The sequence below is a fragment of the Gadus chalcogrammus genome, chromosome 2 (assembly GCF_026213295.1).
Source record: "Gadus chalcogrammus isolate NIFS_2021 chromosome 2, NIFS_Gcha_1.0, whole genome shotgun sequence".
NCBI classification, from domain to species: Eukaryota; Metazoa; Chordata; class Actinopteri; order Gadiformes; family Gadidae; genus Gadus; species Gadus chalcogrammus.
The window spans coordinates 21,917,609-21,943,079 of record NC_079413.1 but is presented as its reverse complement, the minus strand read 5'-3'; the positions used below and the strand labels follow the sequence as shown (position 1 = coordinate 21,943,079).

The 25,471-nt window shown below is 49.9% G+C and overlaps 3 protein-coding genes across 3 annotated transcripts in view; 1 reads left to right on the top strand and 2 right to left on the bottom strand.

Annotated features, from left to right (window-relative positions):
• Positions 1-1,920: 1,920 nt before the first annotated feature.
• srrm2 (serine/arginine repetitive matrix 2) lies at positions 1,921-10,281 on the bottom strand. Its single transcript, XM_056604994.1, has 11 exons — positions 10,018-10,281; positions 8,837-9,091; positions 8,245-8,340; positions 7,894-8,088; positions 7,670-7,753; positions 6,978-7,043; positions 6,857-6,892; positions 6,092-6,205; positions 5,553-5,691; positions 3,498-5,446; positions 1,921-2,499 (listed from the first exon to the last, which is right to left on the bottom strand). The coding sequence occupies exons 2-11, from the start codon at positions 9,082-9,084 to the stop codon at positions 1,983-1,985; spliced, it is 3,444 nt and encodes a 1,147-aa protein (XP_056460969.1). The 5' UTR covers positions 9,085-9,091; positions 10,018-10,281; the 3' UTR covers positions 1,921-1,982.
• A 1,006-nt stretch (positions 10,282-11,287) lies between these two features.
• arl6ip1 (ADP-ribosylation factor-like 6 interacting protein 1) lies at positions 11,288-18,190 on the top strand. Its single transcript, XM_056604993.1, has 6 exons — positions 11,288-11,446; positions 12,238-12,371; positions 12,907-13,026; positions 15,412-15,529; positions 16,360-16,444; positions 17,915-18,190. The coding sequence occupies exons 1-6, from the start codon at positions 11,411-11,413 to the stop codon at positions 18,031-18,033; spliced, it is 612 nt and encodes a 203-aa protein (XP_056460968.1). The 5' UTR covers positions 11,288-11,410; the 3' UTR covers positions 18,034-18,190.
• Positions 18,191-22,706: 4,516 nt separating this feature from the next.
• Positions 22,707-25,471, bottom strand: part of xylt1 (xylosyltransferase I) — a 37,143-nt gene continuing 34,378 nt past the window's right edge. Inside the window, exon 11 of the mRNA XM_056606708.1 lies at positions 22,707-25,345. Coding sequence (XP_056462683.1) covers positions 25,023-25,345 — 323 coding nt within the window. The 3' untranslated portion in view covers positions 22,707-25,022. The remainder of the gene's footprint in view (positions 25,346-25,471) is intronic.

Below are 25,471 nucleotides of genomic sequence, written 5' to 3'. Positions count from 1 at the left end.
ACGCAACCGCCGCGCCTCAGGGCACGGCCGGGTACGGCCCCTTCTCGCATCCGTGGCTCTGCGACTAATCTGAGTTATCGAGTCCGTAACGCAATCCCACGACTCATCTTCTTTGCCGGCTGCTCGGAGAGCGACTGCTGCCGCTCCTGGGAGAAGGGAGAGAGGAGAGCGTCAGTATGGATCCGTCACCATCGTCTGCTCAGATCAATACAGCGTGCCTTCATTGGGATCAGTGAGACGAGATATCTTACAAATCGATGTATTTATCTTCCACCTGTGCCCCGACCGAGAGGAGCCTTACCTATACCCCATTCCTTTCGTTTTAATGTGTATAAACTGGCATCAGAGATACAGGGTCATCAGAAGCGGTTTCACAGCCAAATTAGTAAGAAAATAAACATTACTAATAAAGTTTGTTCATGAAGCATTTCAGAACTGTCCCGTCTACTGTTAGACTAACAGCCTCGGTCCGGTAGTGAGGGGGCGCTATAGCCCAGCTCAGTTCCCGGGTCGCGTTTCCACCGCCGACTAAGTACCCTTATTGTAGGCCGGACGTCGATCGCCGCGGCGGCTACGTAAACATCGTGACATCATAGCAGCGCAACAGTGTAGCCTGCTCAATAAAAACACTAAATAAAGTAAAAACAATAAAAACAGCTCCATCAAGCTCCCTCTGCACGTCTTCCTCCCCAATGCGGAGGAACGTCTCCACCACCAAGCTTAAGTTTTGCGCGACATGTCCATTGTCCAGAATAATACCTCGCGGGTACGGTTTGTTCGTTTTTATCCCCATGTTGCCCGGAAGTCACGATTCTGTCGACCAATCAACGGAGGGCGTTTGTTGCTCGAATTTTCCAGCACCCTTTCAGGCGTCTCAATACCCCAACGGAGGAGCTCTGCGAGACGAGTACGGCTCACGCCCACTTTTGGCGGTGGAAATGCGATCCGTGCCGCACCTTTGCGAACCGCACCGCACCCTCGGGTGGAAACGCGCCATTAAGGTCTTAAAGTAGTGTGGATGTGTGTGGCAGCCGGTCGATAGGGACCGTAATCAACTGAATACACATTTCACGTCCTCAAGGACACACGCGTTCAGCGGCTGATTGGCTACGCACTTGCGAGTGGGCGAGGAATGTGCAGCTCTGCGGTTCCTGGGCGGAGAGTAGCTGAGGGAGCGCGAGTCCCTCAGGGAGTCCTGGGGAACCCTTGCTGGTCTGGCCGGGCTGAGGAGGCAACGGACAGAAACACAGACCATCAAGGACTGGACCAGGCTTAAGAGGCACCACGGATCAGGGACAGATATCCAACACACATCTGGGGGCCCCGACTTGCCACAGCGCTAACAACGTAGCGAAAATGCCCCTGATTCCCACCTGTGGTCACACGTTATCCGTTTCCCCCCCTCTTCAACCCACCGTCCTGTCCATCAAGGCACCACAAAAGTCCATACGACTATATATATTTAAACACATAAAGGAAGATCGACATCCCTAGAAAGTTTATCCCATTAACATTTCTAACCATCAAGTATCAATTCAAGCTCTTCTTACCTCTTTTTCTTGTTTTCCTTCTCGCTTTCTGAAGAGGAAGATGAAGAGGAAGGAGCAGCAGCAGCAGCAGCTGCAGCAGCTGGCTTTCTGTTGGCGAGGAGGAGAGGGAGGTTTAGGTCACCGGGTTACACTCAGACACTCTCAGCGCTAGAGAAGCAGCCACAACAGAGACAAAAGAGAAAGATGAACCCAGATGCACCAAGATGTCCTCCTCACCCTTTCCCCTGCTCCGCCTCCGAGTCAGAGCTGTCCGAAGAGGACGAAGACGAGGAAGACGAGGAGGACGACGAGGACGAGGACGAGCCGGAGCTCGCGCTCTTCTTTCCCTTCTTGTCGGGCGCGGCCGCCCTCCCGTTCACGGCGCCCTCGGGCCGCGGCGCCGGGGGCTGTGCGGCCCGGGCGGGGCTGACCTGCCGCGGCGCGGGGCTCCTCTCACGGCCCCCTCTGGCCTCTGGGGGGGGCACGCGGCTGGAGGAGGAGGAGGAGGAGGAGGGGGGCTCTTTGGCCGGGTGGACGGGGGCGGGGGAGGCAGCCTTCCTGCTCGCCTCTCGGGGCTCCCGCTCCTTGGCGGCGGCGGCGGGCTTCTCGGCGGTGGCGGGGCGTCCTTCTTCTGCCGCTGGGGGGAGGGGGACGACGCGCTGGAGGAGGAGGACGACGACGAAGAGGAGGAGGACGAGGAGGCGGAGCGGCGGGCCGGTGGCGGCGGCGCGCCTCCTCCTTGGGCGGCGGGCGCTCCTTGCGCTCCCGTGCTCGCTCGGCGTCCCGCTGCCGGCTCCGCTCGCGCTCCTTCTCCCGCGCCTCCTTCTCGCGCTCCCGTTCCTTCTCGCGCTCCCTCTCGCGCTCCCGGTCCCGCTCGCCGCGCTCCTTCTCCCGCGGCCGTTCCCTGGGCCGCTCTCGGGAGTGGGAGCGGCTGTTCCTCCGTCGGTGTGGGGAGGGGGAACGTCTGGATCTGAGGGTTCACGAACATGGAGGACTAATGAGCGGTGGGCAGTGACACGCTACTTAGAAATACAGACGGTACGGTGTTCACCGCCGTCACTAATCAACTTCTTCCTTATTATTTTGATATGCATTTGTTCTGATGCAAGACAAGTAATTGAATAGTCCACAATAAAGTAAAAAGATAAAGCCATTCTTTGCCGTTTCCTTGTTGTTTAGACTGAAATAGGTTTGTTCGAATTCAAATCAAACGATTAGTCCGTTTTTTTTTGTCTATTTTTAAGTTAGAAATATATTGGATATTCCCCTTCTGAATAACAGCAATCTGACACTGGGAACTAAAGACTCAACCCTGGGAGTCTCGGGTGTCTAGCAATGTATACCTGGCCAGGAGACAGTCAGGCAGCAGCCCTCCTCTCTATAGACCCATCGTTTGGTCAATATTTCTACAGAAGAGTTGGATTACAAAGTACCCTGCCCGGGTATGTCTCAGGTTTCAAAATGTCCGCAATGGATTGGAACAGCGTGGCCAGTGTTAGTGTAACGCGCATCGACTGTGTTAAACAGGTTTAACTTACTCTTACTAAGAGGATCAAGAATTGTTGGCAAGTTGCATTGAAGACCCAGCATTGGAGGAATGGAGGCTACACAATGTCATACAAGATACAAGGACTTCCATCACCAGCAACTCAGCTTTAAGGAAATGTCTGGAAGGTATAAAGAGTGTTTACTGCCAAAGTCTAGATGTGGTGGTTGTAGTTTTTCTGGCATTTTCGACGCAATTCCAAGTACCTAAATCCCCCACATTGGTGAGGGACCGGTTCGAGGAAGCCCTTATCAGAACATTCCATCAGAGCTTCGACAACAAAGTGGCGGAATGCAACGGTTGTGGGAGAGTCCCGCCACATTTTTGGGTCTCTTTAGGACAGCGCAAGACTTGATAAGGGCTTAAGACTTGATAAGGGTCTGAGACTGATTAGGTCCCTCTATGCCCACACCGGGCCTCACCTGTAGGGGGGGCTGCTGCGTCTGCGGGCGCTCCTGGAGCGGCTCCTCTGGGCCGGCCTCTCCCTGGACCTCTCCCGCCCGCCTCGCTCTCTCAGCCTCTCCCTCTCCCTGTCCCGCCCGTGCTCCCTGCTGCGGCTGCGCCGGGCCGGGGAGGGCCTGCGCCCGCGGGCGGGGGGGTCCTGGTACTGGCGGGGCGGGGTGCGGCGGGGAGGGGAGGGCGATCGGCGCGACGGGACCGCCGCAGACGGGGGCTTGGGTGACGCGGAGCGGGACCTCCGCCCGGGGGGGCTGGCGGGCCTCTCGTGCCTCTTCTCCACGTCCCTCTCCTTGGGCTTGTCGCGCTCCCCGCCGCGGTCGACCGAGTCTCCGGCCCGGGAGGGGGCCACCGGTGGCAGGGCGGTGACCCTCCTGGGGGGGGACGCGGGCGGGGGGCTGGGGCTGTCCATCTGGGTGGGGCTGTAGCGCTCCTGGCCCCGGGCCCGCTCCCGGCCCCTCTCCTCCCCGGCGCCTCCGCCTCTCTCCGGGCTCCGCCTCTGGGCGTCCCCCTTGCCCGCGGGGCTGGCCTTCCCTCCGTTGGCCAGATACCGCTGAACGGCCCCTCCGACGGAGGCCACGCCCGCGGCCCTCTTGGGCGAGGCGCTCTTCTCTTTGGCGGCCGCCTTCTTGGCCTTGCCCTCGTCCTCAGACGAGGAGGAGGACGAAGATGAACCGGAGGAGGACGAGGAGGAGGAGGACGAGGAGCTGTCGCTGTCACTGCTCCCGCTGCTGCTGCTGCTCTCCTGGCCGCTCTTCCCCCCGGCCTTCTGCTTGGCCCCGGCCTTCTCCTTCTTCTCCGGAGGGGCCTCCTTCCCGCGCCTCGCGCTAACCTCCACTCGCACTTCCCTCCCCTTGACCGCGTCGTTCCCGCGTCCGTCCGGGCGTCTCTCGCCAGAGGGGGACCGAGCGGGCTCCCGCCGGGCGTTGGCTCCAGACTGGCGGCCGCGCTGCGCCGCCGCCTCCTCCTCGCCCTCCTTGTTGCCCCGGGTCACGCTCCTCTCCTCCGAGCCGCTGTCCCTCGCCCTCCGGGCCTTGGCCTCGCCCTCTCGGCCCTTCTGCTGGCCGTTGGTGAGGGCCGGGGCGGGAGAGGACCTCCCCCTGTTGCTCCTCTGTCCCCGAGGCGGGGAAGAGTCCCTCTCCCTCCCTCTGGGCCTTCCGGAGGCCCGGTCCCGCGAGGAATCCCTCTCCTTCCGGGGCTCGCGGTCGCCGCTCCTGTCCCGCTTCCCGCGCTCCCTCTGTGGTGGCGGAGAGCGCGAGGAAGACGAGTCCTGTCTCGCCTTTCTGTCCTGCCTCTTTCCGTCCTTTTCCCGCTCGGCCTCTCGGCTTTTGACGGGGCGAGGGGGAGGCGAGGGGGATGAGGAGGAGTCGTGTCTGTTCTTCTGAGGGGCCGCCCGGCTTGGCCCCTTTTCGTCTCGGCTCCGGGAGCGCCTGGGTTTTTCCTGAACATCCCGCCCTCGGGCCTGCTCCCGGTGTTCCGGGCTCTTGGAGCGCCGGCCCTTGTCCGGGCCCTCGCGGCCCCGGGCCTGGTCGCGTTGTTCCGGGCTCTTGGAGCGCCGGCCCTTGTCCGGGCCCTCCCGGCCCCGGGCCTGGTCGCGGTGTGCGGGGCTCTGGGAGCGCCGGGGCCTCTCCTGAACGTGGCGCGCCCTGATCGGGTTGTCCCGATGCACCGGGCTCTTGGAGCGTCTGGGTTTCTCGTGGACCTCCCGCCCTCTGGCCTGGTGCTCCCGGTGTTCCGGGCTCTTGGAGCGCCGGGCCCTGTCCGGGACCTCTCGGCCCCGGGGCTTCTCCTGTTGCTGTGGCGCCGGAGAGGGAGAGCGCGAGTCCTGCCTCTTGGAGGAGACCTTGTCGTTGGCCCGTTTCTTCTCCTTGTTGGCCCGCTGTGGTTCCGGTGAGCTGTGGGCTACGGGAGACTTCTGCCGGGACGACAAGGGACACGGTTTAGGACGGCCTCACGTTACGGAGCACCTCTTAACGTCAGCATCGGTAACGGCGCAGCCCTGGTGGGACCATGTGACTTACCCCCCTGTTGCCATGGCGCTTTGGGCTGGTCTCCTCGGGGCCACGCCCCCTCACATCCGGGGACCGCCCCCTTCGGCCCTCGTCCGCTCTTTTGCCCGGCTGGTCCGGTTGCCGTGCCCTCGGGAGCATGGGAGATGGGCTGTCGAAGGACACCATCAAATGTTAGACTGACAGCTCTATATATTCGTAAATCATCAATTTCCATATTCCCTGGGAGATCATTCCACTCCTTTCAGGCATTTAAGGTATGCAAATGAAGACTGGCTTGCTTCTGACAACCACTTGCCTGTACTGGCAGGCTTAAAGATAAACGGTTCAACTTGAATGTGTAAAACATTCAGAGGGTGATGCACTTCCGCCTAACTACGGCCTGGCTGGCGTTTTAACACGATCTTATCACATCACATTCCCCCGACGTTGGGTGCTGCCCCAAAAACACGTTTTGATCAGATGCCACATTAATACCAGGTGGGTGATCGAACTTTACAGTAAAAGCAGGCGGATGTGTCGGGAAGATTGTTTTGTAATGTACCGCTAACCTTCGAGCAGAGCCAGATGAGATACTGGTGGCACGCGCAGCCTTGGCGTCCGGCGAGACGGCCGCTTCACCCTTCCGCTTCCTCTTGGAGGCCTTTGCCTTCTCCCCTGAAGAACTGCGGGAGTGGGGGAACACGAATGTCGTTCACATGGTTTGCAGGACACATTTCAGTGAAGCGCTGTTTGAACCACATCCTGGGCACTTTGTGCCATTGCCTTGCACTATAAACAATTTGATGGATATCATCCAAAGAAATAATGTCAATATTGTTCCATCTAGATATCTAGCAAAAAGTTGAACCCAGGAGTTATCTTATCAGTATACACAAACAATTATAGTACTAAATAACCTTAAGCGATAAAGTTTGAACCATACTAATACGTAGTAGTATTAGTATAAGGTAGAGGTAGAGGTATAGAGGTAGATTCAGGCCATACTACTACTACTAGGAGATGCATACAGAAAGTTGCGTTTTTTTCACAACTAGTAAAAGATGTGAAATATGAACTGGTTCAATTCTTACTACTGCAGAGCATTCTGCCGATTTACTTTTTTTAACAAAAGCCATTGATGCAAGCCAAACCTTTAAATATTTGGATTGAGCATGTAGGTAAAACATTTCGGGAGGAGCTTGGTGCTTAAGTTTGGGAAGAATAATAAGGAAGAATTCCCCAGAATTGCATAAACTGAGCACTGCCCGTCAGCGCAAAACCAACTAAAAAGAACGGAGGGAATGCTGGAAGGAGATAGGAATAACAAAGCCTACCTGTTGCTCTCCTCTTCTTCGTCTGATGAGGCCTCCCTGTAAACAAAACACAAACGTCAGCGTGATGCTACAGACGGAGGACAGAGGGCAGCCCAGAGCGACAAGATGGAGACGGAATTACCTCTTCTTTTTCTTCTTCTTGGATTTCTTCTTCTCTCGTCGGGGAGAGGGGGAGCCACTCTCCGAGCTGCAGAGAGCAGGAGAGAGGAGGAATGAATCCAACGCTCAGTGATCTCATTTGGGTTCATTCACAAAGTACGATCACCACAGGCTAGAGGTGCAAACAGGTGCAAACAAGTAAAGCAGGATATTTAATTACAAATAGTCCCAAAAGTGGCTTCGCTGTTGCATATTGTGGGTGGATCTAAAATCAGTTTGTTCACAAATGATAAGTGGTGGTAGAGTTCTCCCGCATTTGACAAATTTACAATAATGACTGCCTGTTAGGGACTTGCATCAAAAACATAAAAAAATATATATATCACGTCTCAGTAGCAGTTTCTGTTGTTTGAAAGTTGTTAACGCTCCGATAAAACCGTTCAAGGCAGGGATTCAAAGTAGGGATTCAAAGTAGGGATCAGGTTTAATTGAGGCGTAGCCTGCTAGCTCTGCTACAGTTATATACAGTTGTTGAGCTCCAGCGTGTGCTTAACGCAGGTAGACTGTAAATGGTCAGGTTAAACTGCCCTTCAATATGCGTACATTGGTAGGTGGGGAGAAAGCACCTACAAAACAGTACTTCGGACCATGGCTTTGATTCATTTTCCCCCCAATCCCTACTACGGACGTGGTGAAACCACTAGGACTCCTCACCTGTCGCGGTTCTTGTTCTTCTTTTTCTTCTTCCGGCTTTGTTTCCTGGGAGGGGAATCCGAATCTTCAGACTCTTCTATCACCCTGAGGAAAGGCAAAGGCAACAAAAGATGCAAATCAAGATTGAGCCCAGGGACAGTAATGACAATGAAGCCCAGAGATTTGACTGAGTTTGTAATGATGGCCACACTGACCGCCTTTCTAAACAGAACCCACACACTCACACATATTTCTGCTGCTGTTGCTGCTGCTGCTTCTCCTTGTCAAGGCGCTCTTGGTCCCTCTTCTCCTTCTCCCGCTCCTTGCGCTCCGGGTGGAAGGACGAGCCGTCCACGTAGTCTTTGGAGATGCCGAACGCGTCACGCAGCCGGTCGTTCTTCTGCTGGTTGGCCGCGGCCAGGGCGTGAGTCTCGGTCGCCCTGAGACGAAGAAACAGTGAGGTGTAACAGGCTTAATCCTAATCCTATCAATGGATTTATTTCAGGTCATGCCCACATAACATTTTGATGGCTCCATTCAAATCAATACTTGTGTGAAACATGAACATTTTGTTAGAGTAGTTATGTGGGACTTACGCTGGCCTATCTGTTGTGGCTGGTGCAGGCTCCTGCTTCTCCTGCAGCATCATACGGAAGCTGTTGACCTTCTCGTCGATCTCCTCCACAGAATACCTGGTCACACAAACAGATGGAAAATCAAGCGGTGCACAGCCTGTACAACTAAGCTTTAATTTCCCCTCCATTGTATGGCGATGGTCACCATAGATTTCGCTACAGTTCTCTGCATAATCTTAGACTCACACCAATTTGACAAACTTAGTTGTGAACCCCCAGATATCAAATTCCTCACAAAAGAGGCCATTGCTCACAAAATAGATGAGAAAGGAAGAAGACCCCTAAGTGGAGGCAAGTCTGTTACACCTATGAACAATCTTTTAGATTTCTGCATTTCTCGTATTGTAAATATAGCACTTGTGTGGTGGCGTCAATGGCAAGATAAATAAACAAATACTGTGTTGAGACGCATTTAGTAGAGAAGAACACAAAAGAACAAGCAACCCCCTCCCTGGCAAAGTCCTCACCCACCCCGCCAATACCAGTACAGGTCTTGCCACTCACACCCACCAGCCAAAGCTACCCTTGACCGATGTTTGCCTGATTCCCTTACCCTTGCTCCTCCATCATGTCCTGGAGCTCGGCACACTTGACCTCCAGCTGCCTCTTGCGCTGGTGCTCCAGGATCTCTGCGTTGGGCTGCCGGTTCAGCTGGCTCTCCAGCCTCTCGCGGTCCTTCTCGTCGCGCTCTCCGCCACGCTCGTCCCGCGGCCGCTTGGCCCGCAGGCTGGAGAGGTTGCGCTGCACATAGCCATTGGTGCCGCTGCCCCGAGGTGTGGTCAGGCCGATGCCATTGTACATGGCTCCACTGAGATACACAGGGAACAGGTGTCAGTCAAGCGCCACGTACGTTGGTAGACAGGGTATCAACAAGTGAGAAATGTCATCCCGCCTCCATGCCCTGCAGCCAACCAAACACAAACAGTCAAGGAACAATGCGAACATTCAATCACGTTGAGCCAATGACGTGACGTATATACACATGCAAACATATCTACACATTTAAACAGATTGATATTCAAAATCGTCCAAATTAGTATATTATACAGGCCACTCATGTCAAATGGGGTGTTGGGATGTATACACAGCCCGCTCAAAACACGACCCTGAATGAACCGAATACCTTTCGTCATTAACTCCTGTAGCCTTCTATAATAACGTGGTTCACACTCTTTTAGTCTTAATTCCATCAAGTACAAATCAAAGATCGAACACGAATTGTTTTCCATCAGCTAAGCCACTAGTAGTGACCAGGGACACTACAAATCTCCGGCCTCTCTGTTCAATTCAAACGATCGTCATAAATAAGTTGGAGGCGAGTGGCGCTCAAAGTTGTTCGGGCGGCAAAACGCTCCATTAGTTTAAATCTCCTTACACTGATATCTCATTGGCACAACCGGACAAATAAAGACATAGAAAGCCCACAATGACGGGATAGGTAGTAGCAAATTAGCACGTGCGCCATAGCGCTGGCCTTCCGCCTCATCTACATCCCCGTTACACTTGTCCTTACGTGTTTATTGCCGTAAACAAAAGGGGGGATAAAGAATACCAACACTGATATATTATTTACAACTAGGAGGCTTGGACCCGAATGAAAGGTCGAACTTGTTTTGTAGTTAGCCAACAACGTCCACTAGCTAGCTAAACCGAGGCGGACGAGACGCTGTCGTCGGCGAGCTAACGTTAGCCTCTAAGTTAGGAGCGACGCTAACGTCTCCTTCATCGAGTTACCTTCGTTTTCTCCTGGAGCGGAGAAGGCGACTTTAGGGGCAAATCAGCAGCGGTGGTGCCTCCGAATCAAAAGGGAAAATAGGACCGTGTTTGAGGTGACTTGACGCGACTGTCCCGGGTTACAAACGGCTAGCGGTGCGAGTCAGTTAGCTCGCTAGGTTAGCTCGTCTCTTCTTGGTCCGACCAGCCAGCAATGGAGGAGATAACCACGTGACGTAGGAGCTCCGTCCGCCAGCCCCCCGCTAGACGAGGGACCGGCGGCGCACCGGGCCAGGAAAGTCCATGGATGGGGTCCAACGACAGTGGACTACGTTGCTGAATACCTCTTACAGTCAAGAATCATAACATATTAGATTAATAGAGCGAAGATAATGAATGTACAATGCATGCAAAAACAATAAATGGAATATTCAATATTTTAGATTTCAGAGACAGAAATTGAGCAGGATCATTCAGACTAGTTCCATGTCATAAAAGACAGAAATTAAGAACTATAATTTGAAATTTGTTCACTGAATTTAAGATATTTTACTTTCCTTCTCTGTTTTCTGACTACAACATAAGTGTATAGTGTAGCCAATCATGTATAATCTTATTTGTTGTGATTCTGGTCCAAAACTATAACTGATAATCAGTTATGTGTGTGTGTGTGTGTGTGTGTGTGTGTGTGTGTGTGTGTGTGTGTGTGTGTGTGTGTGTGTGTGTGTGTGTGTGTGTGTGTGTGTGTGTGTGTGTGTGTGTGTGTGTGTGTGTGCTGATCAAGTCAAGTGCACAATACTGGTCTTTCATTTATTAAATTGGCGATGACAGAGTATGTTCGAGGAGATCTAAAATGCTCAATTAAAATGTTCACATGCTTGGTTTATGCTGGATCATTGCTGTCAATAGTGTCGTGTCTAACATTTTATTTTACAAAAAAAATCCTCGAAAATCATTTACATGAGACGAACCTCTAAATGGTTTAATATGTATGTACCACATGATTCGCTCACTCGCTCAATAATCTAGTAATTAAATTCTAAGGAGTCTCTGTATATCTGTCTATCCAGATTGTCAATAGTTCAAATATGTAACTTCCTGTTGCTATCATTTATCCAGAGGCTTTTGACGAGATCTAAATAGATCTATATGAATAATTTAGATCTAATCTAAATAGAGATTGAAACATTAGGCATTCTTCATGTGATATCTGTCGCAGCACCGCACTACATTTCCCACAATGCATTGGGGGCATCTGACGCACATTCGAAGATAAAAAGGGCCGTCAGCCGTCATCCGTTAGTGACGCTGAGACCATAGAGCTGTGCACTGTGCTCCGGGCCGTTCCTGTAAGACGACATTTGAAAAACAACCAAACGCTGTGCAAGAATCCCTCACAGGACAGGTCGTAATCATGGCAGAAGGAGACAACAAAAGCTCAAACATGCTCGTAAGTTGTACCGTGGTTTCTGTAACTCAATATTTCAACGATTCGGACCTTGAGCTATTTAGTGTAGCGTTACTGCGTTGGTATAATAGCGATCGATCCCTTATCCGTAGCTGTCTGGGCTGTGTACAGGCCTTTGTCTTAATGAGGATTAGCTAGGGCAGGTTAGCTTGAAAAGCGCACATCATCCTAGCCACCTCGTTGAGGTTCAAACCGACGAACCGCAGGGCTGATCTGTGTGTCAGTGACACTGACGTGATCTACCGCCCTGATACACGAGGAAACCACCCCGCCGGATGCTCGATCAATCGATACTGCGGTGCTCGCCAGGGCTTTGTAACGTGAACACCACAGCCCCTGTTGCTTGCCATGAGTGGTTCTGTATAAATGTAGAGCAGGAGTAACGGTCTCAGAGGTCACGGGTAACCTCCATGAAGCTCTTATCCAGAGGAAGATTGCGCCTTCCGTTGAGGGGCGACCGAAGTACAAAGCGTCCTTTTTCAAGGTCTCGGCCGTATTTGGAAAGTTGCTAAGCGATGTTTCCTTACGATTACCCCCCCCCCCCCCTTGATCGGGGAAACGGGCGACCAAAATCCCAATTGCAAAGCCTACATGCCTTGAGTGCAATTAATTGATCGTCCTCAAAGATAACCGTTCAGAAGATGCTCTGGCAAACTTGCAATGAAAGGGCTCTAATTAGTGTCCCCAGTGTGGTCTTCGTGCCTTGGGTCCAGTGTTGGTGTTGGGCAAGACTCTGACCATTAATATTCAATCTATTCACACTATTTTTCCAGGCGCAGGAAACGGCCCAGTTGGAGGAGCAGCTTCAGGGCTGGGGGGAGGTGATCCTGGCCGGGGATCAGGTGGTGCGCTGGGAGAAGCCCTGGTTCCCTGGTGCCCTGATCGGAGCTACCACTCTGGTCTTCATGTAGGTCCCCCCCTCCACAGCAACTGCATGTACGGTGGATGTGTCTGGTTGGCCATTGTAAAGTCTTATCAGACTGCTGGCTTGCATCTATAAAGGTCAGGGAGGCAGTTGGTTAACATGTCTATACAAGTATCCATCTCAAGCCATGCAACAACAGACAAATTGTACTAAGGAAGTGTTTTATTTTTGGTTTTAATTATCATTTCTAATGCAAAACTGTGGTTAAGTATTGGGTTTAACTTCCTGTTCCTGTTATGTCACGCTTGGTCAGTCTCGTTCACGAGCATATCTCTGACGAGGCCAAAGTAAAACTGCACGTTGAATATCTTTCAGTGACCCGTTTTGCTACTTTCAGTGACCCGTTTTGCTACTTTTAGTGACCCGTTTTGCTACTTTTTGTCTTCTTGTGATTCCTTACATCAACCCTCTCACTTAACGTGAGATGTAAAGATTCCTTTCAGTGTGGTTGCGTGCCATCTGTTCCGCCTTTGGCTGCGGTGTTGTACTTCAGTCTGACCTCTGTCCCCTCCTCCAGGCTCATTTACTATTTGGATCCCTCCGTGCTGACGGGGCTCTCCGGCTCGGTCATGTTGCTGTGCCTGGCTGACTACCTGGTGCCCACCCTGGCCCCCCGCATCTTTGGCTCACACAAATGGTAAGACTAGAGGTCTAAGCAAATCCTATTTCCGCCGAGACCTCGCCGTGACCCTGAGCAGGGTAGGGTCTCACCGTGGTTCTATTCTATTACCGCTGCTCCGGCGTCTGTCTCTCGTTGTGTGTCATCATGCCAGCGTGGCTCTAAGGAGGCTTGGACTCGTCACTGATCATAAGAGAAATGAATAAGAGTGCTGTGTAACCTGCCTGAGAAGTCTGCCCATTAGGATCGGATGACGGGAGCGTAGGAAAAATGTTGCGCAGCGAGTTGAGTCAGCAGAGGAGTATTGATGCGCTGTGAAGATGGCAGTAAATGTGTGTGTGATGGAGTCACCGCAGGCTTGTAATAACCGGCAAGCAGGTAAAATGATGCGAGCGCCCAGCCATGCTGCATTAAAAAGTGCGAGCCCCCAACCGCGAGAGATGAAGATGCGAGATGAAATGCCCAAGAAGGCGTGGCAGGAAACGGGTTTAGCCTGAGCTCTGCAGAATCTCTGAAGCGAAGGAGATCCGTCCCGATTTTGGCTGTGCAAGGCTCAGTCTTTGACAAGCATGCATCTAAGTCATCATCTTGCCCACACAGTGTACACTTTGTTAGGCTAACGTCCAGGATGGACATGCAGGCTCAAAATGAAAACGAATTGACTTGCAAGCTTAAATATTTGCAAACCACTTGCAACGACAAAGATCTCTCTGCATGAACACTTATAGAGCTGGCCTGGGGGTGTGTTGAAGCCCTCGTGTGTGTGTGTAGTACTGGTTTTCACACGGTAGTGCGAGTTCCTCACTCGTTTTTTGCCCTCCCGCTGGTCGGTTCTGTAACCTACTTGTGTGAGTTCTATGTATATCGATGGTACCAGGTATCGCACATGATTAACATCTAATGCAGTTGAAAGGATTTTTTTTCTGCTCTTAATCACATGGTTTGTGGGCCATACATTTCCTAGGGTCTCTTCCCCCTCAGACATTGGATAGGGTTTGTCATATCTAGGACAAAGGCGGGTTCGAGAGTATATACATAGAAAAGAAAATGGGGGATCCAATCAGAACTCTCTACAGATACCAGGTCCATTAGGGTTCAAGTCTGTATCCAGCCCTGAAGACCCCCAGCCTGGACCAAGGCGGTCAAGCTCTAGATCAGGTATCCATCTTGGGTCAACATGAAATGTCATGTTGACCCAACCCCTGAACAACTATTCCAATGCTGAAACAAAGCAATAAGCATGGCAACTTAACTGGTTGGGCAATGGTTTGTGCCAAGTCTTTTCCCTCGCCAAAAAAACCGCAGACGGTAAAGGAAGATCAATTTCACTAATCAGGAAGTGGAAAGACCAGTGTTTACAATGGGCCGGCAGCTAACCCCAGACTTATAACTCAAAATGCCAGCTTACACCATTGATCTCTAGGCTTCCCTCTCTAGTCTAGCCCTGGTACTGGTTTGCATGGGGACAGCAACCCCCTTCCCAGACAGCCAGGCCTCTGGGTTTGAGTGACGGCGTGCAACTGTTGAGGCATCTTGGGTGTCTGACTCCGGTGCCCAAAGCCTCCAGCATGCAACTCTGAGTCAGCAGGACATGAGAGTTAAACCGTGTAGCTCTGGAGGAATCTAGGGGCTCATCCAGCAAGCTTCAAAGGATCCTTCCTGCCAGGGTGCGTCTTGCACTACTACAGGTTATGCGTCATGCTTAGATGAAACCGATCACACCTTTTTGGTTTTGGTCTAAAACCATGCATAGTTTGCCTCTTTCTACTTTGCAAGAGCAAAGCCACAGACGGGATGCTCGACTTGAGCTGAGCAGACTTGACTGCTTCCCCCAGCTCCTCGCTTTGCTGTAGCCTTTGAAATGTCAGTCGTACTATTTGAGGATCTGTGTTCTGTCGTCCCCATCAACGAGGCCGTGCTCCACATACGGAAATAGAGCGTGACAGCAAGGCGGAAGAGGAACCCTGCTACCCACACCTAGTGTGGAAGTCCTCTTTTTGTCCCCGCCAAGATATTGTGCGGGGGATTTGCTTATTGCCGTTTCATGCTTTGCTTGCTTATCTCAGATGAGCAGTTGCAAAGTCGTCCCAGCACTAGTTGGGGGAAAATCATGGGAGTGAAATGTCTAAGAAAATATGATCTATTTAATACTTGTACCCTCAATAAGTAAGTAACATTTATTTATATAGCGCTTTTCACAGACGGGGTCACAATGTGCATAGTAGAAAAAGTACAACATATAAAATTCATTTCAAACTCGATAAGCTGCTGTCTTTAGCCCAGTCTCCTTGGTTGTATCGCATGAAAAATCATGCCCATCATGTGCCGAGCTATTTCTGGCCTGCTCCACTTCTTCCTGCAGAAGTCCTCATCCCTCCCCGCTCTCTTCCCTCCCCTGTGCAGGACCACGGAGCAGCAGCAGCGTTTCCACGAGATCTGCGGCAACCTGGTGAAGACCCAGCGGCGCGTGCTGGGCTGGTGGAAGCGCCTGTTCACCCTGAAGGAGGAGAAGCCCAAAGCGGTATGTTCCCACCAGGTGCACCGGCACAAGGGCGGCAGTCACTCATTAAAGGGGTCAGATGACGTGCACCAGGTGTGAGTGGGCTTAGCCCAGGACAAGCCATTCCCTGTGCTTTGGGGACATCACACGTGGGAGTGGACTGTAGAAAATGTTGCTCAATCCGGCATTCATCCAGCATCGACTCGACATCATCATTGCAAAGGAGGGTCACCCCTCAGTTGAGCCCTCGAGTATTAATAAAGGTTAAATTAATTAATCTAGGCCCTCCCACTTGTGATGTCACTAAAACGCAGGAAAAGGCAGGGTTTCCAAAAGGATTGTAATGGCTAATCATAGTCTCACCTGGTGTCTTAATACCACCCTTTTGACGACGATTACTGCAGTGCTGCCTCCCGGCTGTTTTTATTTTTTTTATATAAGTAGTCTGCCGTGGATGTCTGCACTGCTTCGCGGTGGATTCTTTTTGTACAATGATGTTCTTTGTGTGGGTGGAGGATAAATCGGTCCCGCAGTCAGCTGAGGGAGGCGTCCCTCGGCTCTGGGGGGCCCGAGTCGGGGCCCTGCTCAGACCAGGCCTGGGGTCATCACGCATCTTAATGTTCCGAACTTCAGTGACGTGTCGTCATACGCCCCATTGTTTCACTTATTTGATTAACATATTAATTATTAGATTACGTGCCTCGAGTAACAGACTTTCTGTTTTTAAGCAATGTTCGATTCCAGTTAACGTCGTTATCCCCTTAAAGCTGGCGTTATTGTCAAGGCTCTATATCGCTGATGGTACAGTGTGCTGGGAAACGTTTTCACCTGTCTCCTGTTCTCCCCCGCAGTACTTTGCCCTGGTGATCAGCAGCCTGCTGGCCATGGCCTTCATCGGACAGCAAGTGCACAACCTCTTCCTCACCTACCTGATCGGTAAGCAGTGCCGCTTCTCCAATAGGACTCGCCCTGGAACGCGAGCGCGATGGTAGTCTGTGAAACACCCGCCTCTTCCTCTTTGGTCGGCTGCTGTCGAGCTGCGGTTCCAAAGTCAGGAAATGTATCTGTGTTAAAGGTCTCACCAATAGCGTCATTAGATTGAACATAAGGACAGTAGTGTTACTTTCACTTGACGTTGTACTTCTGGAGGTTGATGTTTGATATATAAAAAACGATTGCATTCAAATCCCTTAACGGTGAAATGACTATAGTTGACTACAGTCATTTCACTTGACTATAGTTTCACTTGACTATAGTTTTCCATAAAGGCTTTTTACGATGCAGTATTTGCCTGATGGCACGTTGGCCAGTCATCTTGCGACATGCTGTGGCAGCCTGTGAATGCAACATTGCGTCACTTCCTCATTCTTCCCCGTGACTCAGCAGCCCTCAGTGATGCCGATCAATATCTGGCTTGTGACGCCTCAGAACTACTGTCGCTGTTGTGCAACATCTTTGGTTTCACTGATGCAAATGTTATAGCTACTCCCCTCTGCCATTGTTCAAGGTCATATCTACATTGACTAGGTCAAATGATTTGAGGCTAGGGATAAATATTTTAGAATCATTATTTTGCCTAATATGTTAATTGTCTTGGCATCAATACATCAGATGCTGTGACCCGTTGTGTTTTTGACTGAATAGCATGGTTTGACGGCCTACCTGTGCAAACTCTGCCCTTGCGCTCGGCGGAATGATTGCTTAAGCTAGCGAGCTAGTCATGGGATTTAGGGGAAAGCTGGGATTTATTTTTTTTCAGCTGGATGCGTTGAAAATCAGGTTTACCCTGGCTCTTCTCCAAATTGCCTTACCGTCAATGAAGGAAAACATTTTTTGGGAGTGTAATGGAACCTGCCTGAAAACATTGGATTTGATTTGAAAATATCAGAAAATGAATCGCTATCAAAATGACAGTGGTAGAGATGAAATGGCTGACTGACATAATGTCAGTGCAGCCCTCCCCAAACGGAAGCCAGTTGAGTCGCTGCGTGCGCTCAACCAGGCGCCTGCACTGTGGGGAGGGGGGGGGGAAGAGGGACATGAAACCTGTCGAGGCTGTTTTTATAAGATTATAATTATGGGGAATGGTGGAAAGATGGTTAGCTAGCATAATGTCCTACTTGACAGCCCTTTTGAACCTTCATTTTTGGGTTTGAATTTGTCGGCTGTTTGAGAAATCGTAGATCGTTGAGAGTACAATTTTAGATTGTTTGTCTTGATCCATTGTACAAATTAGTTTTCTACAAACTCAGTTTTTATTTTTCTCTAAACTCTTATTCATGAATAATTGCAATTAATAATTGTAATTAATATGAAATATACTAAATTAAAAAAAAAAACTTGACCTGTAACCCAACTTCCAGAGGAACCAAAAAAGACTAATTTCCCCGCTCTGTCCTTTTCCAGTGAGCTTCCTGCTGCTTCTGCCCGGGATGAACCAGCACGGCGTCATCACCAAGTACACGGCCATGGCCAAGAGGGAGATCAACAAGCTGCTCAAGCAGAAGGAGAAGAAGACCGAGTGAGGACCGCGGCCCGAGGGCTCCGGAAGGATGGAACTGTTGCGCAAGAAAGAACGGATGATAAGGTTTTAAGTTTATTGAAGGCCAGATGAGGAACAAGGAAGTTGTGGTGGTTGAGTTTATTTTTTTTTGTTAAAATAAGAAAAAACACAAAAAACAAGGTTTCCTCTTCTACCGCAGAACGAGTCTACGTCTTCTCGTGAGCCTTTTGTTTGGCTCATCCCTCCCTCGTACACAAACAGCGTTTGTTTTGAGTTGCGTTCCCGCCAGATTACACGATGTAGGCCGTAGCCCCAGCGTGGGGGTCTTTGGTTTCAGCACTGTCGCTCACTATAGGGTTTGGTGGGATCCCCCCCCCCCCCCCCCCCCCCCACGTTTCTTCATGTTAATGTTTTGGGTTGGTTTTATTTATTCAAGGCTAAGGTAATGCTTTTTAAGCCATTCTCTTTATTCGGGCAAAAGTGACACCTCACTTGGGTATTATAGCATTTCTTGGATTTTACGATGATGGCTAATTCAGGCACACTAGGGTGAGTTAGCCGCGCTAGTTTATCGTGTGCTTTGTTCAACTTTTTCTTAAAACTGCAGCACTAGAGAACAAAATAACTGGATTCAGATGGACACTCGTCTGCTGTGGCAGCAACTGGTAGCTTTGTATTATATATTTTTGTTGTCTACTCGAGCCTGCTGCTGATAGCTGACTGTGGTGGTTCAATTAGCGCTTAGCTGTACACGCCCCTTACGCGCTCTTCTTAATAAACTCAAATCTGGGGTGGCTGTAACTATGTAAATAGGCCGATTCCTGAACCCGGCCCTCGGATCGCTTTCTCCCAGTCGCTCTGTTGGGCTTTTCTTCCATTTTTTTTTTTTGTGCTGTCCTCGTGTGTTATTTTTGGTCCAATTCTGTTTTGTCCGTCATTTCACCTTTTTATGTGTCTTTATCAAAGATCTTTAATGAATAAAGTCTGCTTTAAATTAACTTTAATTCACACTTGTCCGTGTCATTTTTATTGCAGTGATTTGAAATTGACTCAGACTTATTCATGGGAACGACCAAGCTAATGCAGATGATATTTGACCCAAACAACCGTATAAAGCTTTGCTTTGTACTCTTGTTTAGCTGGAAGGTGCGTGGTGACCGCTTGTTCAGTCTTGTGGCCCACATAGCGCTGTCCTCTGCTCCTCTTGGCCCCCATGGGGATCGAGCTGACTGTAGTCTGGCCATGTGTTGCTTTGACCTATGCAGCGCCCTTTTCAGTTTGCCTTTCCACTCAACCAATGCCTCGAATATTCTCTCGTTGTCTCTTATCGTAGATAGTTTCCCCCTGAATACCAGTGGCCTAGCATTGGATCAACATACCTTGTATAAGCTGTTCTTCGGTTATGTTTCTGGTATTAATCGATTTGATCAGGCTGAATTTCATTTAGGAAGAAATAGACGCCAGAGGGCGCTGTTTAGCCACAGTAACTAATCTAGCGATGGTAGTAATGGTCACTCGAGTCCACACAGGTGGGAACTATATGGAATAAAGTAATTTGAGGTTTTTCCGTCTAACCTGTAAAAAAATAAATGGTTCAAAAACGAGGCCCTATGCCATTTTTAGTGTTGTGAGTATATCAGTTCTTTATAGATATGCACAATGATTGCGGGCTGCTCTGTATTATAACTGTACACTAGAGGGCAGCAGTGTGTTGCATTAGGCCTTTATCTTGAGCACGTTGCATCTGGTTTATTTCATATAAATGTAGAACAGTTCCATTAGTCTTGAGATCTGAAGAATCAATCCTACAAAACGTAGCGGGACGTTGTGGACACACTCGTTTGAGACCATTACTGGGTAATGTCCATCGACGCAGTCCAGCAATGTGATGTTGAGATTAAACACCGTGATGGGAGGTATCCATTTCCCCGTCCTGACACTGTTAGTAAACAACTCGGGTGCGACACCCGGGAACCATCTGCCTTCCCAGGATGTTTTTAAGGAAGTGCGGTGCGCTGCACGTAGTCGGCAGGAGAAAACTCATAATGTGGGTGGGTGGGTGAGTGCGTTAGGTCTATATGTCAAATTACATTCATCGTGTCGTTTGCCATTTTCAGTGTCTCCCTGGTGACCGTATTAAAACGCAATATTATGCAATACAAAAACCATCTGTGCCCTTTAAGTAACATTATTTATTGTGTTTTATTACCAATAACATACGCTGGTGTTAAGACGTATGACACCACACCCACTCTCCAGCAACACATAACGGACTGTTTTGGGAGCATCTGGAGAGGGCCAGTGGCGTCTCCCTGGGTCTGCTAGTCGTTCGCGGCATGGGGGCCCCCATGACGTCATCTGGCGCTGCCAGCGCTCACACAGGCAAAACTTTATGTGGGCCATGAATTGCGCCATACACAGAGGCGATATGCCAACGGACTGATAGCATTGCAAACACACGCACACACACACACTACTCTGTCTCTCGTCAGTGCAAGAACACCAAGACCCAAAAAGGTTTACTGCAAGAGGAAAGTGCTGTGTTGGTTTAAAGGTGATTTCATGTGTTTTTGTTTGCTATATGCTGTGCCTCTCAGAGTCCATTAGGCAGGCTGCTAGCCAGCTGTTGTCAGCATCTCTCTCCCTCTCTCTCTCGCTCGCCCCCCCCCCCAGACTTCACAGTGAGTGTACTGCCGATTTAAAGATGTGTATAAGAATAATAAGCTGCTCATATGCATTTAATGTTTTATAATAATCAACCGCTTGCTAATATGCATGCCTCAATCGTCTCCCTTTGGAAAGTATTATGAGCAAAAGTATGTCAATGGGAATTGCATGACGTATTTGGATCAAGGAAAAGTTGGTCTGCTATAGGGCCTTGAGTGGCTGTAGAGGGGTGGAGGGGGTAGAGCAGGGATGGGGAACTGGCGGGCCCGCGGGCATGTGGCCCGCGGGCCGCATGCCCACTCAGCCTGCACATAATAAAAAAAATATAAAAAAAAATATTATAATAATAATTGATCGAGTTACAGAAAACTCGTTCAAGAAAGATGAGAAGAATTCATAGAATTCAAAGGCAAACCCATGCGTCTAGTTTGCTTAGAAGCGATATCAGTCATTAAAGATATCCACTTAAGTCGCCACTACAACTACTACAACTGCTTGTTGGGTTTGAGTTCATTGAGTTGTTGCACTTAATGTTGGGCCACTGTTTTTCAGTTTTTTGACTTCATTGAATGATAATGTATGTGAGCCCTTTGCACTGATAAAAATACTGACCATTCATGTGGCTGTTTGAGCATGGAAAACATGAAATTAATGTATGTTTGTTCAATTAACATACCGTACATAGGTTATGATTCTGGACGATTTTTTAGGTAGTGGCCATCGCCAAAATGCACCAGAATACAGGAAATCATCTACCAAATTCAAAATTGTGTAGCTTCTCAGCTCACGTTTAGTTGAAGTGTGCAGTCATGTGGCCCTCCGATGGTTATGATAAAAAATGCGGCCCTCTTTATCATGAAAGTTGCCCATCCCTGGAGTAGCATCATCATCACTGCCAGCTGACATCAGACGCCTTGCTAGAGAAAAACAGTTCCAGCCATCACATTAGGTGAGTCTAGAAATGCAGCAAACATGAGGCTTAGTAACACAGCAGTTATAGACTTTTTTTGTCTTTTTTTTCATCTTTAGTTATGTGTTCATAATGGTACGGCCCTCTGAGGACTTTGGAAAAATTGAAATGGCCCTTGATGTGAAAAAGGTTCCCCACCCCTGGGGTAGAGGGTGGAGGTGGTTGGGGGGTGATCACACACACACACACACACACACCCCATAGCTCTGGTGGAGGTTAATTGCCACTCCTTACTGGTAAAATCAACCAGGCCGTACAGGATGTAAAGCTGAAGGCCTCCTTTCTCTTACGACTGAACACTTTTCAACCCAATAGGAAGACCACTTGAAAGGAGGATTTGAACTGCCTACAAGGGATTGTATATTACTGTTATTACCATGGGCTCATTCCATTTTAAAGCATCTATAAAGAATGAAGAAGTTAACAACGTATAATGTTCAGTCTGATTGATGGCTACACAGGATATAATATATATCTTTATTTACATAAGCAATGCATAGCAACAATTACGTTCTTTTTACATTTCATGTTAATGACGTTGATTGACTTGATCACGTAATCTGGAGCGTACTTCTAACGGCTTCTAACCACCCTGGAGCTATAGAGAGGGACAAATCCACATGACTCACCTGTGAGGAAGAACTACTTCTAACCTGCTAGCCCTGAAAGAAATGTCAAGAGGCAATGGGAATTGGCTGGCCTGTCACGACTCCTCCCCGCGTTTAACCTTTCCCTTCTGTTTCGCTGTCGTCTGAGCTGCGGATCTGTTCGCTGCGATGTGATTTAACGGACCGGAACTGAGCTGCTACGGCTCAGCGGCTGCAGGTGCTGCATTGGACGTCGTCTTCCCTGCGGTGCGTCCGTAAAGAGGCAGGCGTACCTGTACTGCTTTTAACCGCGTGTTAACAGTGTGCCTCCGAGGCGTCTGAACCAGATGTGGGAACACCTCAACTCCTGGTTCAGTGTCGGCTCTTGAGTCTTGGCCTTGGTGAGGGGTTCACTGATGTTTATGACGAGCAATTTTGTGTTGAATAAACAAGGGCCCGATTTTTGGGGATTCGCATTTTATTTTAAAAATTCAGGTGAAAACCATAAGGTCAATTATATAAGGCATCAACATCAACAACAGTTTGGCTTTTTTAAGTTTTTCTATAGAGATTTATTTTCACAATTTCACAGGACGACCAGAGATAAACAGGAGTACAGCTAAGGCACAGTGCTACTCTGAGAGAGAGAGAGAGAGAGAGAGAGAGAGAGAGAGAGAGAGAGAGAGAGAGAGAGAGAGAGAGAGAGAGAGAGAGAGAGAGAGAGAGAGAGAGAGAGAGAGAGAGAGAGAGAGAGAGAGAGAGAGAGAGAGAGAGAGAGAGAGAGAGAGACACAGACAGACAGACAGACAGACAGACAGACAGACAGACAGACAGACAGACAGACAGACAGAGAGAGAGACAGAAAAAGAGAGATACCGACAGAAAGAGAGAGAGAGAGAGAGCCCCTGTGAATACAACATGTGTGCTTCATCCGAGAAACATTGCAACATCCTTGTAGTATTTTAAATAAAAAATGCCCTTGACGGCATTCACATGACCTGTGGTCCCGCCTGCGTCCGACGCAAAGGGTTAGATCCTTCTGAAATGTACTTATACTTTAGAAACTGTTAATCACCTATAAATAAATATTTACATTAATTAATTTGCTAATACTAAAATACCCATTGATCAGAAATGGCTGTATCTTTTCAAATGGGTAGAAAAGTGACTTAAGAAATAATGACCATGGTTTTATGGTGGTGGGGAAACACCCATTTCCTGTGTGCCCCTCACAAACACCACACTTGAAAAGGAAAGAGAACACAAGCTTGTCAACCTTGTCAACAGCTTTTTCCTCTTTCTACATTACCTATATTAAAAACAAGAACTCCTTTATTACTGAGAATGGCAGCTCACTGTAGAGACTCTGTTTTACATTGTCTACCGTGCCACTCGGACCCACGCCATAAGTATTCATGAACACAGTGACACCACCACTGCCTCTGGGTTTGTTCCCAATTATAATATACTCTGACTACATTTAGGAATACCAGACTTATCTTGCCTGCGGAGGTGTGCATAATACAAAGGTACTTTGGTCGCCATTGTTGTGTATAAATTATTAAAAAGACAAGAACAGAAAAAAAACAAGCAAAAGAAAAAAAACTAAAAAACAACTCCATGTCGGTGTGAATTGAATCGAGGCTCCAGCTTTCTCTCCAGAGTAGAGTCCCTCCGGTCAGGAGAAGAGCTGATAGCCCAAGAAGGGCTCTCTTGGGTCTGCCGGCCCTCCTCCTCCTCCTCCTCTACCTCCCTCCACATCACATTCATTGCAGACTCCCAGTCGGACCCCACTGTGCTATAGAACCATCCACCCATTTGGGAAAACACAAACCCATCTGCTCTTAAGGCTTTCTGTCATCGTCACTGTCGAAAATGTGCCGTGTTTTGTTTCCCTTCCACATCTATTGTGTGGTCAAGCAAACATTTACATTTGTGCTCTGGATTACGATAAAATAAAAAGGTGCACATGTTTGAGAAGAGAAGAAGAGCGAGAGAAGGAGGAGTCTGTTTCCAACGATGGTCTCCACACCAAAGCCTGGTGACTCGATGCCCCAAACAGACAGGGTGTCGCAAAGAGGCCTTTTGAAATAAAGGCAGACGCTCTTTTTTACAAATACGAATCGTACCCACTGCACCAAATATCAGCATATCGAATATTAGTCATTGACTAAAATAATATTATAACCTATCTCTGAATAAATAGCTCACTCAGCATCGAGCGCATCAGCTGTCAGCTGATCGATCCAAACGTCAAACGAGCTGAGACTTTAATGTCCTCTCCCTTCCTCTCTCTCTCGCTCACACACACACAGACACACACTCGCGCACGCACGCACGCACGCACACACATGCAGGCAAATACACACGTGCACGCAGGCACACACACGCACACACTCTGCAGTGCCAAACACACCCATAGGACCGGCATTCTGCAGACAACAACAACTCCTTCATGACAAACCGGATACACACTCGCACAGACACACACACACCTCCCCCCTCCCTCCCCCATTACCCTGAACCCCGACACAAACGACCAATCAGGAACGCAGGGCGCTTATAATCGCAGATTCGTCCAAAGCTCCCTCTCCCTCCGGATCAAAATAAATAGTCATGTTTCGGGGGGACGTCCTCCCTCGACCAATAGCGTCACTCCAATCTCCCGCTCCCGCCGCATTCCATCCAAAGCCGGACCGCCCGTCTCGGATCAATAAAGTACAATCTCATCTCATCCACGAGTCCGTCCGTGCATCCGTGGGGGGGGGGGGGGGGGCAAAGTCGTCGCTACCGGATGTGTCCGGCTGCGTCGGGCGGTCCGAGCCGCGACTTGGGGTCGGGCGACAGGGCGCTCCAGGGGGCGTGGCCGCAGCGCTGCAGGACGGGGCAGCTGCTGGGGCCGGCCGAGCACACGTCGGCCGCGCCCCACCGGCCGGCCAGCAGGCCGTCGGCCCAGCGCCGCAACGGCTCGCCCGTCAGCGCCGCGTTGGCCTCCGCCTCCTCCACGGCGCCCAGGCTCACGGGCAGCCGCAGCACGGGGTTCAGCCCGTGGAAGCTCTGCTCCATGTACGAGTTGCGGGGCGGACCCCCGTGGAGTCGCAGCGCATCGTCTGTGGGTGGGGGGAGAAAGGGCAATGTGTGAGCTCCAAGCCTACAAGCCTCTTACCCACAGCCCCTTTAGAGGGTAGGTCGCACTGGTGAGTCTGCCGTCATCTATGGGTTAAAGTGTCAATGGT

Bases quoted from the DNA above. Each gene is read 5' to 3' on its own strand.
- srrm2 (XM_056604994.1), bottom strand. From the start codon at position 9,084: ATGTACAATGGCATCGGCCTGACCACACCTCGGGGCAGCGGCACCAAT. The intron at 8,089-8,244 runs GTAAGTCCCACA...TCTTCGTCTCAG, and splicing joins GCCACAACAGATAGGCCAGC to GGCGACCGAGACTCACGCCC. The intron at 6,206-6,856 runs GTAGGCTTTGTT...CCACTCCCGCAG, and splicing joins GAAGAAGAGGAGAGCAACAG to TTCTTCAGGGGAGAAGGCAA.
- arl6ip1 (XM_056604993.1), top strand. From the start codon at position 11,411: ATGGCAGAAGGAGACAACAAAAGCTCAAACATGCTC. The intron at 12,372-12,906 runs GTAGGTCCCCCC...CCCCTCCTCCAG, and splicing joins GCTACCACTCTGGTCTTCAT to GCTCATTTACTATTTGGATC. The intron at 13,027-15,411 runs GTAAGACTAGAG...TCCCCTGTGCAG, and splicing joins ATCTTTGGCTCACACAAATG to GACCACGGAGCAGCAGCAGC.